Source organism: Rhincodon typus, chromosome 10 (genome assembly GCF_021869965.1).
Source record: "Rhincodon typus isolate 14 chromosome 10, sRhiTyp1.1, whole genome shotgun sequence".
Lineage (NCBI taxonomy): Eukaryota > Metazoa > Chordata > Chondrichthyes > Orectolobiformes > Rhincodontidae > Rhincodon > Rhincodon typus.
Window position 1 is genome coordinate 79,329,973 of NC_063341.1, and position 16,910 is coordinate 79,346,882.

At 42.6% G+C, this 16,910-nt stretch overlaps 2 protein-coding genes across 13 annotated transcripts in view; one reads left to right on the forward strand and one right to left on the reverse strand.

Moving 5' to 3' along the window:
- The window catches only part of LOC109920515 (LIM/homeobox protein Lhx8), a 39,400-nt gene extending 29,174 nt beyond the window's left edge, over nucleotides 1-10,226 (reverse strand). Inside the window, exons 1-5 of one of the 8 annotated variants that reach the window (XM_048601661.1) lie at nucleotides 7,524-7,849; nucleotides 7,259-7,343; nucleotides 6,999-7,151; nucleotides 4,121-4,242; nucleotides 1,968-2,188 (exon numbers count right to left, since the gene is read on the reverse strand). In XM_048601661.1, coding sequence (XP_048457618.1) covers nucleotides 1,968-2,188; nucleotides 4,121-4,242; nucleotides 6,999-7,151; nucleotides 7,259-7,333 — 571 coding nt within the window. In that variant the 5' untranslated portion in view covers nucleotides 7,334-7,343; nucleotides 7,524-7,849. Of the gene's footprint in view, nucleotides 1-1,967; nucleotides 2,189-4,120; nucleotides 4,243-6,998; nucleotides 7,152-7,258; nucleotides 7,344-7,460; nucleotides 7,850-8,110; nucleotides 8,205-8,914; nucleotides 9,582-10,191 lie in introns of those variants that run through there. The other 7 variants (XM_048601660.1, XM_048601663.1, XM_048601666.1 and 4 more) reach the window with 7 other exon arrangements.
- The window catches only part of slc44a5b (solute carrier family 44 member 5b), a 389,888-nt gene that overhangs the window by 333,361 nt on the left and 39,617 nt on the right, over nucleotides 1-16,910 (forward strand). The window lies entirely within an intron of this gene.

A 16,910-nucleotide genomic window follows, 5' to 3' on the forward strand; every position in this document is an offset into this window, starting at 1 on the left:
ATATCAGATTCTCCAGCTCTGCAGTTCCTACTATCTCTAAACCCCTAAAGATATACAGCCTTCTTCATGAAGAAGGCTAAGCTAACTAATAGTGCTTATTTTCAAATCATTCTACCAGTTATATTTAGCAGCTTCAATCTGATGGAAGATTTCCAGAAGTTTGTCAATTTTGGAAAATTAACAGCTACTGGATTTAAGTCTCACTGAATCTCAATCTTCAGACTTCAGTAGTTCAGGACAGCATTCACCAACTCAAGGGCAATGATCATCAATTGCTAGTAGCACCCACACTGCAAAGTTTAAAACTGCATTTGTGTAACAACCTCAGCTGCCCAAAGTAACTTGCAGGCAAAGAATTTTTTTGGAAGTGTGGTCACTTATAATGTGAAAAATACAGCAGCCTCCAACATACTAATGCAGTAATGCCCACAATAATCCCTACAATGCAGGACGCCATTTGGCCCATCAAGATTGCACCAGTTATTATCTAGTCTGTTTCTATTATCTAGTGCCAGTGCCCTGTCTCCTCCTTTCTCCCATCCCCATGTCCCTGGACATCATAATCCAAAGCCTCAATTGTACCTGCACCCACCAGGATTCAGCAGTGTTTTCATACCCAAACAACTCACTAAGTGAAAGACAGTGGCTCATATTGCTCTTGTTTCATTTGCACACTTAAAATCTATGCAGGTCTGGCAGCATCTGTGGAAAAAAAAAAATGAGTGTTACCATTTCAGATCCAGTGACCCTTCCTCAGAGGATCTGATTTTTTTCTTCCACAGATGCTGCCAGACCTGCTGAGCTTTTCCAGCAACTTGTTTTTGTTCTCGATTTACAGCATCCATAGTTCTTTTTCTTTACTTTAAAATCTATGCCCTCATGTTCTTATTCCTTATAAATGGAAACAGCTTCTCCCTGTTCACTGTATAACTAGCTAAATTTTGAAAATTCCCCTCAGCATTCTCAAAAAGGAGAAGGGTCTCAACTTTGATCTATCCTCAATTGAAGTTTCTTATCCTTAGAACTATTCTCAGATCACTTCCGCACTCTCCAATCTCACATCTGAAGAGTCAATGGACTGAAAACATTAACTCTGCTTGCTTTCATAGATGCTGCCAGACATGAGGTTTTCCAGCAATTTTGGATCTTCAGCATCTGTTTTCAGTGTGTCCTTTTGAGGGTTTGGGTCACTATCCCATCAGAACTGCCCTCTAGTTACTAGGGATTAAAAATGGACAGTATAAGACCATAAGACCTAGGAGCAGAAGTTAGGTCTTTCAGTCCATTGAGTCTGCTCTGCCATTCAATCATGGCTGATAAGTTCCTCAACCCCATTCTCCTGCTTTCTCACCATAACCCTTGATAATCAAAAACCTATCTATCTCAGTCTTAAATGTATTCAATGACCTGGCCTCAGCCTTCTGTGACAGTGAATTCCATAGATTCACCACTCTGGCTGAAGAAGTTTCTCCTTATTTCTGTTCTAAAAAAGGTCTTCCCTTTACTCTAAGGCTGTGCCCTCAAGTCCTAGATTCTCCTACCAATGGAATCATCTTCCCAACATCCACTGTCCAGGCCATTCAGTATTCTGAAAGTTTCAATTAGATTCTCCCCTCATCCTTCTAAACTCCAATGAGTATAGTCCCAAAGCCCTCTATTAGCAACTCAGGAGGAGAGAGGTAGCAACAAAATGTACCAGTGAATAAGCAGCATAAGTGAGGCAGAGAGAAGACATTTCAACTGAATCAAGAACCATCCAATTAGATAGAGAATGCTTGTTTTCTGATTGGCTAAGGTTGGTCATTCTGATTAATTCACTGGCTATCAAGCTGTCACCTGGGTAGGACAAAAGATCTATGGTCATTTGCCATCTCCTGGAATATACCCAGCCAGGTTCAGCAACTATATCAGTTAACACCACTGAAGGTATCCTCAACTCCACAGTTAAAATAAAAAAGCCAAGTTACCATTTTCAGCTGCCCTTTTGAGGTTGTCCAACATGCAGTCATAGTGTATCCGACAGAGAACCTTCTCTTCCACCAAAGCAAACTCCTCCCCAGTGGACAGCTGCCTCTTGCAGGAGAAACAGGCAAAGCATGCCAGGTGATAGACATTGCCTTTGGCCCTGCGGACCCAGTCTGTCGAATGGATGTGCCTACCACAGCGAGAGCACCGGGTTCCATAACGCCTGGTGAAACAATCATTTTGGGCTGGTGGTTACAAATGGTAGAGAGAAAAGTTATTGCTTTTTCTTCCTAGAAACATTCAACTGCTTCATGCTAAAGAACAAAGAGAAAGAACTACATTTGTGTAGCACCTTTCAGATGTCTCAAAGCACTTTATGACAGACTATTGAAGCATGGCCATGGCATAGCAATACAGGAAAAAAAGTGCATAGCAGGAACTCAAACAAAAGCAGCTGAACTTTGTTGATTCAGAATAATCATTGGCTGAGGACACTGGGAGAAGCCACCTGCTCACTTCTGAAATATTAACATATGATCATTTATGCAAGATGGTAGACAAGGTGTTTGATATCTTCAGAGAGAGCTGGCACCTGAACAACAAAACACTGCCTAGTCAGGTACAATTCTGAAATGTAAAATTCTGACTTCTGATTCAGCAGGGAAGTTACCAAGATGGACAGATTTAATTTTAATTGTGGTAGAATGTTCCTATGGATGTGTAACCAAACACGTTGGCTGTACACAAGTTCCAATGATAAACAGCAGACCAGGTGTACAGCATAGTCCATTCACTAGGTGCCTATTTGATCACACTTGCACAACTTTTAAAAGGCACTTAAAATTGGGATATTGAATAGGAGGAAACTATTTAGTCTCCAATCTGTTCTGCCATTTTAATCGATCCAGGCTGACTCCATACAATAGCATCTTTGCCCATTTCTACTATTCTAAAATAACTGGATGGAAGGTTAAAAAGTTGATTTGACAGGAATGGTCAGCAGATACAGTGAAACAGCTCCTGCTGGTAAAGGTGATGGCAGAGTTTTTAGCGTTCTGTGAAAGCAATAAACAAAAACTTCCATGCCATTATATTGGGTCTGGAATGCTCTACCTGGAAACACGTTGAAGGTAGTTTCAACTGAGGCACTGGATGATTTAAATAGAAAATATGCAAGGGCATGGGGAAAAAAACAGGAGATTGGGACAAAAGAGATAACAAGGTTTAGAGCTTGACGAACACAGCAGGCCAAGCAGCGTCAGAGAAGCAGGAAAGCTGACGTTTCGGGTCTGGACCCTTCCTCAGAAGTCAGGTTGGGACAAAGTTAGTGTTCAGAGAATCAGTGTAAACACGCGCCGAATAGCCTTCATCCGTACGACAACAATTCTGAGATATATTTGACTAACAAAGAGCCTCGGGTTTAAAATTGGATTCAACATTCATTGCTGTTTGTGGAAGAGAACACCCCACTGTCCCTATATGGAGCTGCTTCGCAAGTTGAGTCCTGAAAGGCTTGGCTGTGATTTCAGGCTGAGTCCAGCCCGTTCTAGTGGCGCCCACACACACGCACACATTCGTGCCCAACCGAAGATTTTTTTTTTGTTGGGCGGGGGAAAACAAAGCAATGGGAGACAGTTGTAAAATGTGAATTAATACAAATGCATAGGGACTGAAATGCAGGGCTGATCCGATCCTCCAACGGAGGTTTGTCCTGGAGTGGAAGTCGGCGCTGTGTAAATATTGTTTATAAAGAAAAACAGTAAGGCTCAAGTTTCAAACTTAAGCTGTCTTGTACAACTGAACGTGACATCTATCTTAGTTCCCCTTTTGGAAATTCGTTTAAATCTCTCCAATACCTACAATGAAGCAAGTGGAATCTGAGCTGGAACGTTTCTCTCTCGCATACAGACACGCCATTTCACCTTAGAGTCGACACTAATTTTAAAGCCTTACTGATACCTCAGGTGCCTGAGTGGGGAACCTTATTGCTCGGAACTGGGAACCCCCGGATTGGAGATTAAGACCTTGCACATTCGGAACTGCAGCCGGTTCTGAATCATAGCCCTGCTGAAAACTGCCCTCTTGCACTCTATGCCCGTCCCGAGTTGATCGGTAGGAATCTTTAGAATGTCTAACAGGGTCATATGATCAGTACCTGAAATAATCCAGTTTGCAAAATATTTCGTGATCCTTGATGTAACAGCTGGTATGTCGGCCCAGGGAGGTTTTGCACACGCTACAGGCCAAACATCGGACGTGCCAACATAGTTCATTCACCTGGACATATAGAGAACAGAGCCTCCATGAGGAATCTCACACACAACCTTCACTGTGATCTACCAGACCCGGATCGACAGGTTTAAACTATTATTTACAGGGGAGATGGTGGGTCAGTGGACTCATCGGGAGAGGCGATGGCCTAGTTCTATTATCACTCGACTATTAATCCAGAAACTCAGGTAATTTTCCTGAGGACCTGGGTTTGAATTCCGCCAAGGCAGATGGTGGAATTTGAATTCAAGAGACTCAATTCCGGATTATTAATAATGACTTTGAAACCGTTGTCTGGTGAACCAGATGGGTTTCAGATAAAATCCTTTAGGGAAGGAAATCTGCCATCCTTACCTGGTCTGGCCTACATGTGACTCCTGACCCACAGCAATGTGGTTGACACTTAACTGCCCTCAAACGGCCCCTAATGAGCCACTTAGTTCATGGGTAATGGGGGACAGGCATAAACATTTTAAACCAGTTCAGAAGAGTTTGCGGCGGTATGTGGGCCTGAAATGTTCTGTCCCAGGCACACTACCACCAGTTTGGGGGAAGGATAACAAAAACGGGTTCTCGTTAGCCACCGCTCACTTCAATTGAAAAAGAATAAAGCAACATTTGGATGGCGCCTGCTCACGGCTTCAGGATGTCCGAAGTTTTTGTGGTCAAGCGTTTTATTAGAAAGAAAAAATATTTCTACACGTAGGTTTAACATTGCCGGAAGAGACTGGGGAGATGCAAGTTATCAAGCGTTTTGCGTTGATCCGAAAGTCATCATCATAGAATCCCTACAGTTTGGAAATAGGCCCTTGGGTGCAACAAGTCCACACCGACCCTCAAGAGCATCCCACCCAGACCCATCCCCTTAATCTACATATACCTGAACACTACGGGCAATTTAGCACGGCCAATCCACCTAGCCTGCACACGCAGACACGGAGAATGTGCAAACTCCACACAGACAGTTGCCCGAGGGTGGAATTGAACCCAGGTGCCTGGTGCTGTGAGGCAGCAGTGCTAACCACCGAGACACCATGCTGCCCTAAAGTCCTTCCTCAAACGGCAGTGAAGTCAATAACAACTTCACAAGGGAGTTGAAGAAATAACTAAAAATGCAGAAAACAGGGTAGGGGTAAAAGCTTGGGATAAACCAAATGATTCTTTTCAAAGATAGTAGGAACTGCAGATGCTGGAGAATCCGAGACAACAAGGTGCAGGGCTGGATGAACATTCTTTTCAAACTGGTCAATGTTCCGGGGCTGTGGGTTATCACCGTCACATTCCAAATCACGCCCAAGGCGAGGTCTCTCAAACGCTGTATCACCTTGCAGTGATTTGTTAACTCAATGAGCAGTTAGATCAGTGGTTTGGGGCTGATTCCCATTTAGGGTCAAATGGACGGCATTTCCTGGCCAAATCCGGTGTTTGTTGGATTTCTAAAGTAATCCGGGTCACATTTGAAACCGGATAAAAACCAAAAGAACTGCGGATACTGTAAATCAGGAACAAAAACAAAAGTTGCTGGAAAAGCTCAGCAGGTCTGGCAGCATCTGTGAAGGAGAAAACAGTTAGCGTTTCGGGTCCGGTGACCCTTCCTCAGAACGTTTAAAACCGGGTTATTTCCACTGATCAGAGATATGAAGGGTCTAGGCCCGAAACGTCAGCCTCTCTGCTCCTATGATGCTGCTTGGCCTGCTGTGTTCATCCAGCCCTGCACCTTGTTATTTCCACTGATGATGGGTTTTAAATTCAGGGAGTCTACCTGTAATCCAATAACTGCAGCAGCCACTATCTCCAAAAAGAAATTATGAAGACTTGTAGATTGTAAAGGAACGTATCCCTGTTAGTTAATGTCTTGCTGGTAACAGGACGTACACAGGGTCCAGTCTTAATTTAAGAGACGGTTCAATAGAAAAAAGGGGAGGGAGAAAAAGATTGGAAGCTTTAAAAGGGGCCTGGTGCAGTCAAAGGGAGAACACGGGTTCATGATAGGTCACTCAAAACAGACACAAACTGACCTTTAACAGCCTGTATTTAAATAGCGCTTTCAACAAGCGGCTTCACAAGTTCAGGGGTGTGCCTCGGGGGCGGGAGATTCGAAACAGACTCGTGTCTCTCACGCTCTGAGGGTGCATGGTTGTCGTGGAGAAAGGTGGTAAACAATTTGCTCGCAGCAAGCTCCTATCCAGGGCGCTGGAGCCAGAGCCTCTATTCCGTGTTGCTGGGTAAAGAGTGGTAAGAGGCCTTTAAACGGGGCCACTGAATTTTGCTTCCACCGGCAAACAGATGGGGTTTACTCTGAGAAAGAGCGACATTTGGTCCCGTGGTTGGGGGTGGAGGGAGAGAGAGAGAGAGAGAGAAAGAACGGCCATAACTCAGCAACCCTTGACGGAGCTTAGTCTCCACAACCCTGTGACCTTTAAAATAGAACTCAGGGACTTGGTTTTAATGGACTCAAAAGTGACACCCGGATACGTCAAACAGTAAGTACGGAAAAGTTATTTTCACTCGAATAGTAGGAGGCCGTTCGTGCAGTACAGAGGACTCCCTCGGAGTGTACACCGATAACAATATCTCTCCTACACTAGTCCCACATCTATTCTACCACCGTCCGGTCAAACTTACAATCTTGGCTATTTCATTGCTGCCTCTTGGTGGCGAAGTCTATTCTGCTTCAGAATTACTCCCAAATGAATAGGCAATGATCAATTAGACCCGATGTGTTTTTTTTCTGGTGGGGACGAGTTGCTGTTCACTCTCACCTTGAGGAGGTATCGGTCCACTATTTCCAAGCCGCAGCTGCTACAGATATTTCTGCACGACCTGGAAGAGATCATCGATTGTGGAGACAGGGACGGCGAGGCCGAAGGAGCTGGGGAACTGGATTCGTCCTTAACCACCCGCTCGGAATTAGTCTACAATAAAGAGACAAAAAAAAAGGAAAGTTAGCCCCCCTCCCGGTGCAAACGAGTCTCAAATATTTAAATGACGGGAGGAGATTGGTGATTGGGGGGCTAGGTACCATACTGCAAGCACTCCTCTGCTTCCAAATCCTTTCAAAAGAGTTGGAGGAAGTGGGTTCGGAGTCGTCCGACATGGTTTTTAAACTGGAAAAAGAGCAAAGATTTGGAGAAAAGAAAGCTTCCAGCACATTGATGCCCGTAAAGAGCTAGGTCTTTTAAGAGAGAACATTTAAGCCCCCCATATCAATATTAACCACTCACCCTATTCACCATGACATTGCTCGTAAATCGTTTTAAAAAGTGTGTAATTTGGAAAGCAAATACCCTTGATTCCTGACAAGAATAAAACCAGACTCTCGAGTAAATCGTTAGTATTCAGTCCAGTGTCAGTGGCTGGTCTGCTCAAGTGTTTAAGAAAACTCCGTTTCCCCTGAAGTTACACAAAGCTCCTCATTTATATCCATCAGTTCCTAACGCCGGTCCAAATGAGGTTGGAGTCAGTGAAGAGGAGGCAAAAAAAAGGGAAAATTGAGTTGTCAAAAATTTCAACAATTAAAACACTCCTTGTTCTATCAAAACGCATTTGAAAGGCCAATCTAGAGGTGAAGAGGTTTAATGAGGGCACTTGAACGGTAATGACTGAATCCGCCAGGTTTGCTCAATTGGGCAATTTAAAGAGAAAGGGGAGCGGGGGGAGGGGGGACATAATCCCTGTCGCAGGTGACTCCAGTTAACCATCCCGAGAAAGGTCAGCTCTGCTTGGTTACAGATTTAAACCAAACCTACTTGCTTCCCCTCCCCACAAAACAGACACGAGCGAATGTATGTGGGCTGAACTAAAGCCCCCAACCATCTGGGAGTTTAGTGGGGAGAGGTAGGTGTTCTGTGGATAGGTATGAATTGGAGGTTACCCCTTCCGAGTCCCTGCTGCTCTCTTGAACGAGAAGGAACCGGCCAAGGACCCCGAAATGAAGCCAACACACTCCCCACTCAAACAAGCTGGTTTTACGCAGCAGCACAAGGTTGCTGAATTAATTACCCTCTCCCACCTCCTTAGTGCCAATTATTGAAGCTGTAAGGGGGCAGGAAGCTTTTTCCGGGGCGGGGGGGAAATGTGGTTGGAAGAGATGGGTTGAAGGTTTTCCCCGCTCCCAGAGTGTGGTGGGTCTCTGGAACTCACTACTTTAGGGTAATAAAAGCGAAACTGCTCTTAACATTTCAGGAGTATTTGTATGTGCATTAGCGATCCCGGCACATACACGGATATAGGGGGCGAAGGTCTGGGAAATGGGATTATAATAGTTATGGAGCCGTTTTTGACCGGCATAGACGTGGAGGGCCAATGGGTCTTTTTTTGCGCTTTATATCTTAGAGACTAGACCCGAATACAGACTTGACAGCGGTATATAGGTGCGCCAGAAGTCATGAGACTTTTAGATTGGTCACTACAGGACAGAATCGTGACTCGGTAACCCACTCCCAATCGTTAAACTCCATCGACCCCGAATCTTCCGCTCCGGTTATTCCCCTCCTCAAACCAGTGCAGTCCCATTACATCGCCCAGATACATAGTTTGAAAATTAACACGAAATTATTTATTGTGAAGTTACTTTACAAAACACTGCGTCTATCAGTGGGAGATTACTCTCCGAGTCGATGTTGTCCTGTGAGGGTTAAACCCCGATAAAGTAAATAGAGAAGAAAGTAACTCTCACCTTCTGGAGACACGCACCAGCCGGGTACTTGTCTTTGCTTTCCATACGACACACCAGCAGCCCTGTGCTCTTCCAGTACATGGCATTCAGAATCCGTATTCCTACCGTACAGCATAGACAGGCGCACAAAAAAAAACCCTTGTTTCAGAAGGGAGGCTATTGCCTCTACTCTGAAACCTCCTGCCCAATTCCTCCCTGGTCTGCCTGTCAACTGGCTTAAAAGAAAGATTACCTTGGCAGATAGAACTTAGAGAGAGGAAAAAAAAGTTTATTTTTCACCAACCACACCTCTTCAACGTAGTACAGCCCTTCAAACCTGTAAGGCTTCAGACTACACACAAAATAACTTGGCCACCCCTCCTCAACCCTCTCTACTCGTGTCCAACCAACAGCTAACATTATCTCACGAAGCCTTATCGCTCATCAGCTACATGAGTCGAATTGAAATCTAAACACGGATTCATGTTACATCCCTGCAGCCTTTAGAAGGGAACCAGGCCAAATACAAACATTTACAATCCTTGCACGCCATATTATCACCGCTCCCTTTCGTTCGGTTTCTCCTCTCAAAAATGAAACAGAGGGAGGGGAGTATGTTGTTCCCTTTGGTTATTAAGGTACAGATTTGTGTGACTCTTGACTGGTTGTTAATAACTTTCCATCAACGAAACTGAAGCATCTGAACCATATTAATAATATTTTAATCCTGGCTGTTTCAAATAATGCCCACGAGAAACTAGGCGCCAATTATTACAAATTATGAGACTTTCACTTTAAGTTGGCAATTCCTGGCGAAGACAATCATTTGCTTACACCCTCGTCCGACTATTTAAACTTCCGTTTTTGTTTGTTATCGTTCTCTTCATTCACACCTGGAGGAGTTTAATGTTGGATCACAAACATTAAGATCCAGATGTTTTCATCTCCCCTACAGTTTTATTTTTAAAGAGAGTAAATTAATGTTCTTGTTTGGAGCCAAAAAGTGGTTCAATAAACTGTTCGGGGTCAATCTAGAACAGGTGGGGCATCCGATTTCTCCATCTCCCTCAAAATGAAACTTGACCTTCGTGAAGATAGGGCCCCTCGGTACAGGAGAGGGAAGCGGGGTGGTAATGACATTGAACTCCACTCAGAGGATGCGGGTTAAACCCTTCTCCCTAACCCCACGCCACACTCCCTGCCCCACCGCCCAATCTTGATCTTGAATTCAATTAACAAAACTGGAATAGAAAAACCGTTGAAATAATTGGTGTCTATGAACGGTGATGGATACCCACCTGGTTCACTAACGTCCTGCAGGGAAGGAAATCTGCCGTCCTTGTCCGGTCTGGCCTATATGTGACTCCAGGCCCACAACAATATGGTTGACTCTTGGCTGCCCTCTGACATGCCCAAGTAAACCACTCACTTCAAGGGCAGTGAGGGATGGGCAGCAGTTAGCACCCCTGACAATAACACCCTCATCCCATGAGAGAATTGAGAGTAAGGGCTCACACGTATAACATTTCCAACGCATCTGAGCTGGACGCTATTGACATATTGCTTTAAGCACAGTTGAAATACATTGTCTCATAGTTCAGTGATAAGTACAATTTTATGTTCAAAATATATTGGGAATAATAGTCCGTTGTTTGAAGGGTTCTGATAGCGAACACGGACGTAAACCATTTCTATCGACAGGTATCTGCAACCAGAACACAGTTAGATAAAAGGAGGTAACAAGGTGTAGAGCTGTTGAACACAGCAGGCCAAGCAACATCAGAGGAGCAGGAAAGCTGACGTTTCGGGTCTGAAGAAGGGTCTAGACCCGAAACGTTAGTTTTCCTGCTCGGCCTGCTGTGTTTATCCAGCTCTACACCTTGTTATCTCACATTCTCCAGCATCGGCAGTTCCTACTATCTCTAGACAAAAGGAGGGATTTTTTTGTTCAGGAATGCAGGGGTATGGAAGTAGATTGAGGTGTGAACCTTCAAAAAAGAATCGGCTCCTATTGGGTTCAGAAAGAGGCCCAGCACAGAGGAAACAGGCGGAATGGCCTCCTTGGTGCTGTACCGATGGTGGTAGAATTTCTTTGTGGTTTTAGATAAAAGCTACAATGTATTCGGTGAATTGTTCATTCCAGGCGGAGGCTCCTAGAGACTTCACAAGCTCCGATTGACGGACCCTTGCTAGACCTCTTCGATCTTCCTCTCTCTCTCTATAACACACCCACCCCAGCCAGGGACGAAGTTGTAAGTTTACATTTTTGCTACTAAAGAAAATCAATCAGGATTTTGAGTTTTAACTATTCACGTTACTGTACTGGGGGGGGGGGGGGAGAAAAAATCCACATTTCAGAAACAATTTAGTTTGAAGAAAGTATAAAGGAACAATGAATGTGTTAATTTGTAATAGTCCCTCGGTGTAATTAGTGTTAGTGAAAAGCAGGAATAGGCAGACAGCTGGCAGTTGATGAGGGGGAAGGAGTTGTTCCACCAACACAAAGGCCGATCATTGGTAATCTGGTTTATTTTCCGGGGTGGCAAGAGTTCTTGGTGTTTAAATTTATTGACATATTTTACAGAGTGGAAAGAGCTTTACCGACGCCAATGATTGCGAATTACAACCAGGACCGGGAATAAAGGTAGAATTAATACACCTTACCATGCTGAGCTGTATCGAGTCAGGACTCAAGAGCCTGCACAAACTCAGCACCGGCCTTACTGGTGGTTTCAATACAAACGCGATTATTACACATAAACATAGCTCCCATTTAACCCTTCACTCAGGGAGCAAGTGTACAAGCGTCTGAGTTCCGTAATTTTCATTGCAGCCGCTGAATTAACTTTTAACCGAATACTGTCCGATAACAAACTTTTTTTTTGCAAATTGGCGATATCCTTTATCAGTTACCGGGCTACAGGGATACAGATCCCGTAAATATTTGAGTGAATTTCAGGGACGATATTGAGGGAGATTGATGTGCGTTAGAGAACGGAGACAGTAACACATTCCTGTAAATCAAAATGATTGAGGGCAGATATTTGGACAAACTTCAAATGATTGCACGCGGTCCAGTTTGTTCTGATTCTGTAGCTTGAAGGATAAAACAGCAGGTAACGTTTGGCGCTTGTCTCGCCTGTACACAGACTACGTTACTGGATGCTGCTGATTTGCAAGAGGACAGATTTCCACTTTAAAAATGAACAGATCTTTTAAAAAGGTGTCATTTAAGAACCGATTTGCAAACGAAGCTCTTTTGGAGGTGATAGGAATAGACGTATTTAATCTTTATAGATTGTAGTTAAGGGAGGGCTGCGAAGTTTATTATTTTTAATGTAAAGAATGATTTCGGTATGTTATTTTTCTCGCTTGCGCCGTGTCTGATTGTAATCCCAGTGTATTCTTTGCTGTCTGATTTATATTGAACGATATTCGACACTAGCCTTTTCTGCTTTGTATATTTTTAAAGAAAAAATCGTTGACATTTTCCGCGGAAGATTCTATTTGGAGGGTGAGGGCCGCACGTTCCTTCATTTTAAAAGAAACTAAATATTATTTCTGACCAAATGCTTAAAACGGAACAAAGACACTGCCACTACATTTGATAGAAAAGAGATGAACTGACCCAGAAACGCGTTCGGGGGAACTGAAATGAAATACTTAAAAATGCTATTCGTCGTTCAGAATTTCGTAAATATTTCGCCCGCTAGTTAATATTCTAAATTGGAGGGTTAGCAGCACAGTCACTCAGCTGATTAAAATTCCTCACATTTACGAATTGTGGCTTGAAAACACGGATCTAATGAAGCTTTAGCCAGGAGTAGATGCATTATGATAATATTGGAAATCCTAATCTCAATTCTCCCATTTATTTTGCTGACAACCCGAGTTTATCATCAGTCACTCGTTTAAGCGCTGTTACTGTTTCGATAAAGACTCTCTTCTGTTTTATTGTGGGATACTACGCCGTGAGTTTTACCTTACAACAAACTGGTTTGGTGCGAACAAGTTTTGGATTAAACGCAGTAATTAAAAAAAACACAGCTGATTAATAAGGACAAACGGTCTCATCATCAGTCAACTGCGGTGTGGAGCATATTTACAATTGAAGATAGTATCACTTATTTTAAGTATTTTTCACAAACATTCCCTTTCCAATTAGACGATTTGCTCTTCCTACGGATTTCTCCCATAGTTTGTTAGGGATTAAACGGGCTACTGATAGGACTATTTACCAATTTCTCTGTTTATTTCTTTCTTTGTAAAATTCTTCTCTTAAAACATGCGTTAAATTTTTGTCTCCGTTTCTTAAAAAAAAACAAGCTTTATCTTCGTAGTTCAGATAATTAAATTCGCTGTTCCACCCTCTCTCATTTATCCCTTTCTCCTCCTTAAACTAACGATATCGATTAGATACTGTAATTACTGAGGGGAATCTACATCCAAAATTTTATAGCAACTGCGGCTAGTTAAATTTCATGCTCCAATTTCTCACGGTACAATACTGAATTTGATATGGTGCTAGTGAAACGTAGAAGGTCGGTGTCTCTGGGCCGGGAAGCGCTACAACTGGGCTGCTCGGTGTAGCCAGCTATGTGATGGAACATGAGAATGCTGGTGAAACTCAGCAGGTCTGGCAGCATCAGTGGAGAGACAGAGAGGAACAGTTTTAACATTCCGACCATATCGGAATCGAAACACTAACTCTGTTTGCCTCTCCATTGGAACTACCAGAACTCCTGAGTTTCTCCAGCATTTTTACTGTTAATTTTATAATTTAAAATGAATTAGATGTCAGGCATCCACTTTGTTTTCTCCTTCGTTGAAATGTAGCAGGACTTCGTAAAAATGTTGATCTTGCCGCGTGCACCTCCTGTGCAGCTGTAATCTATATACCTCCCTCTGTCTAAGCACCCTATGATCTTGCTGTGTTTCTTTTTGCTATGATCTGCCTGTACTGCTCCAAAAAACAATGCTTTTCACTGTGCTTAGGTCCATGTGACTACAATGAATCAAATCAAAATACAATAATGTTGACAAACGTTGCAGGATGGATACTGAACAAAGGACACTGGACTTGAAACATTAACTCTGTTTCTCTCTCCACAGACGCTGCCAGACCTGCTGAGTTTTATTTTTCCAAAAAAGTTTCTGTTTTTATTTCAGATTTCCAGCATCCGCAGTTCTTTTGATTTTTGTTGTGCAGATGGATACTGAATAAAGCAGGGACTGAATGAAACACCGGGATCAGGCGTCCAAACAAAATAGGGAATCGGTCTAAAACCTGTATGTGTGCAATAACATCTGAACGGATTTTTATTTTTTAGTGAAGAGTTGGTGTAAAAGAGAGTGGGAGGGGGAGGAAGACGGGGGCAAGCTGGAATGAAGCAAGGGCTCCAATTCTTTCCCTTTAATTTTTCACATTTTCGATGTGACCAGCAGAGAAACAGATCGAATCCCCCCCAAAATTGTCTGAACTGAGTGACAGAACAAGGTCTCCTGAGGGGAAAATATGGCCAAGCTGTATGCAGCACGCCTTAAATCAGAAACTGTGTGTGTGTGTGTGTGTGTGTCCAAACGGAAAGTTAAAAAGATGAATAGAATGGGCTTTGCGTCCAACTTATTTCCTGAAACCTGAACAGCGCGTCATTCAGACAAAAGACACGTATCTGAATAGGACACCGAGCAAATATTCGGAAATATTCTTCCAGGAGTTAATGGATGGGTTTATATGTTCTTGTTTAATGTTCCAATGACTTCAAGGATACGATGCGCGGATGGGAAAGGAGAAAAAAAGTTAAAGGAAACATTTAGGCAGCTCAGATACGTGTGAGGTTTAATTAGCCAGCCGCGAGGTATGACAGGGCAATCCTCTCCTAACAACCAGATGATGCATTTGACAGTGTTGAGGATGTAATGCAAGCTGCACATGTCGGAGGGTCAGTGCTGAGGGAGTGCTGCACCGTCCATATCATAGGCTGCATGCATCATTCAATCATCATGACAAACATAAATTAGGCTCGTGTTTGTGGGATCTTGCAATGGACAAAATAGCTGCAGCTTCTGGTTCACTATAAAATGATGGCATTTCTCTAGTTTGAATATCCTGAGATGATTAAAGTTGCTGTTGAAGATCACATTTTAATAAAGGGTTTCTTGTGGAGGTAAAAGATTGACTGGACATACAGACACTTTCCTAGATCATTGTCTGAAATGAAGTGGAGGTACCGGTGTTAGACTGGGGTGGACAAGGTCAGAAATCACACGACACCAGGTTATAGTCCAACAGGCTTGTGTTTTGTGAAATGTCAGAAAATGATGTTGTAGGAATGCCAACTTTTTCTCATAAATATAAAAACCAATGATTATGTTGAAATGGTTGGATGGATAGCATTGTACTCAAACACAAAGCCATTGTACCTACTAGCTTTGGGCTGTTCCAAATAGCTAAGGGACTTCTGACTATTCAAAAGCTCTGAGCCAATAATAGCAAGAATTCCAACTTGCCAACATGTCCTAGTTGCTTCTACATTTGACAATTGTTTGATATCAAATGCTTATCCACCAAATGCAAGAAGTTTTTTTTTAATATATGTAACAGAGTTCAAAATCCAAATTAAATCAGTTAATCAGTCATTCATCTCCTCCACTGTTGTAGCATCTTGTCCACAAAATCTCTGCCATTTGTCCTGACAAGTCACTGACTTTAAAATACCGCATTGTATGCAAAGCATTTTGAGATGTTTCTGGGAGATGTAATGGGTCTTCACTTATATAATATGTCCTTTCGTATTGTTTCTCTGCATTTGTTCTATCCTCATTTTCTCAACCATATTTTCATTCATCATTCCATTCTTCAATGTTCTGTCTTTACGACCAACTCTTTTGAATCAAATATAGACGGAGAAAAGGGAGAATTTTTTTTCTTTTCAGGTCAAAAAGAATGTTTTCCTTCACTTAAATAGTTTTATTTTCATTGTATTTCATTTGTTGGATTGAGTTGATTTTCTTTCTATGAAGGGTGTTATCAAGGGCTTATCTGAAAAAAATCATTTTGTTGGCCCCCAAAGTAAACAATACACAAAGGTGACAATCTTATGAAGTATGAAAATAACATTGTTTTGTACCTTCACATCTGATCCAATAACTGTTTAATCTGTATCTTTGACTTTTTTTGTCATAGTTTGATTAAAATTATTTCTTTCTCTCTTTTCCCCAGAGTAGGGGAGTCCAAAACTAGAGGGCATAAGTTTAAGGTGAAAGGGGAAAGATTTAAAAGGGACCTAAGGGGCACCTTTTTCACGCAGAGGGTCATGCATGTATGGAATGAGCTGCCAGAGGAAGCAGTAGAGGTGGGTACAACTACAATATTTAAAAGACATCTGGATGGGTATATGAATTGGAAGGGTTTAAAGAGATGTGGGCCAGATGCTGGTAAAGAAGACTAGATTAATTTAGGATATCTGGTCAGTGCAGATGCATTGGACTGAATGGTCTGTTTCCATACTGTACAGCTCTATGACTCTATGATCCTTATATCTATACTCATTTGGCAACTATTTACATTATAAATTACTATGTAAACATGTCACATGATGATTTCACTTACTGTTCAATGGTGGCACTGTGTAACACTTCATCTGCTTGGTCCTTAGTCAATACTGCAGTCTCTGCTTCTTAAACTGCTGTGCGTTTTGTTATTTAACTGTAAATAATATCAAAATGGATACGGTATAAATTCAGTGTGAGAATGTTGAGATACCTAGACTCTGAGAAAGAATAGAAATAATGTTGATGTTTTAGTGTGTTTACTGGATGTGGTGGAAGTTGGTTTCCTTAAATCCGGAGGCAGGTGAGGTGGGAAGTGAGGACATTAAGAGAGAGATTATCATTGCAGTGAAACAGGTGTGTATTCCTGCATAGAGATAGTAGGAACTGCAGATGCTGGAGAATCTGAGATAACAAGATGTAGAGCTGGATGAACACAGCAGGCCAAGCAGCATCAGAGGAGCAG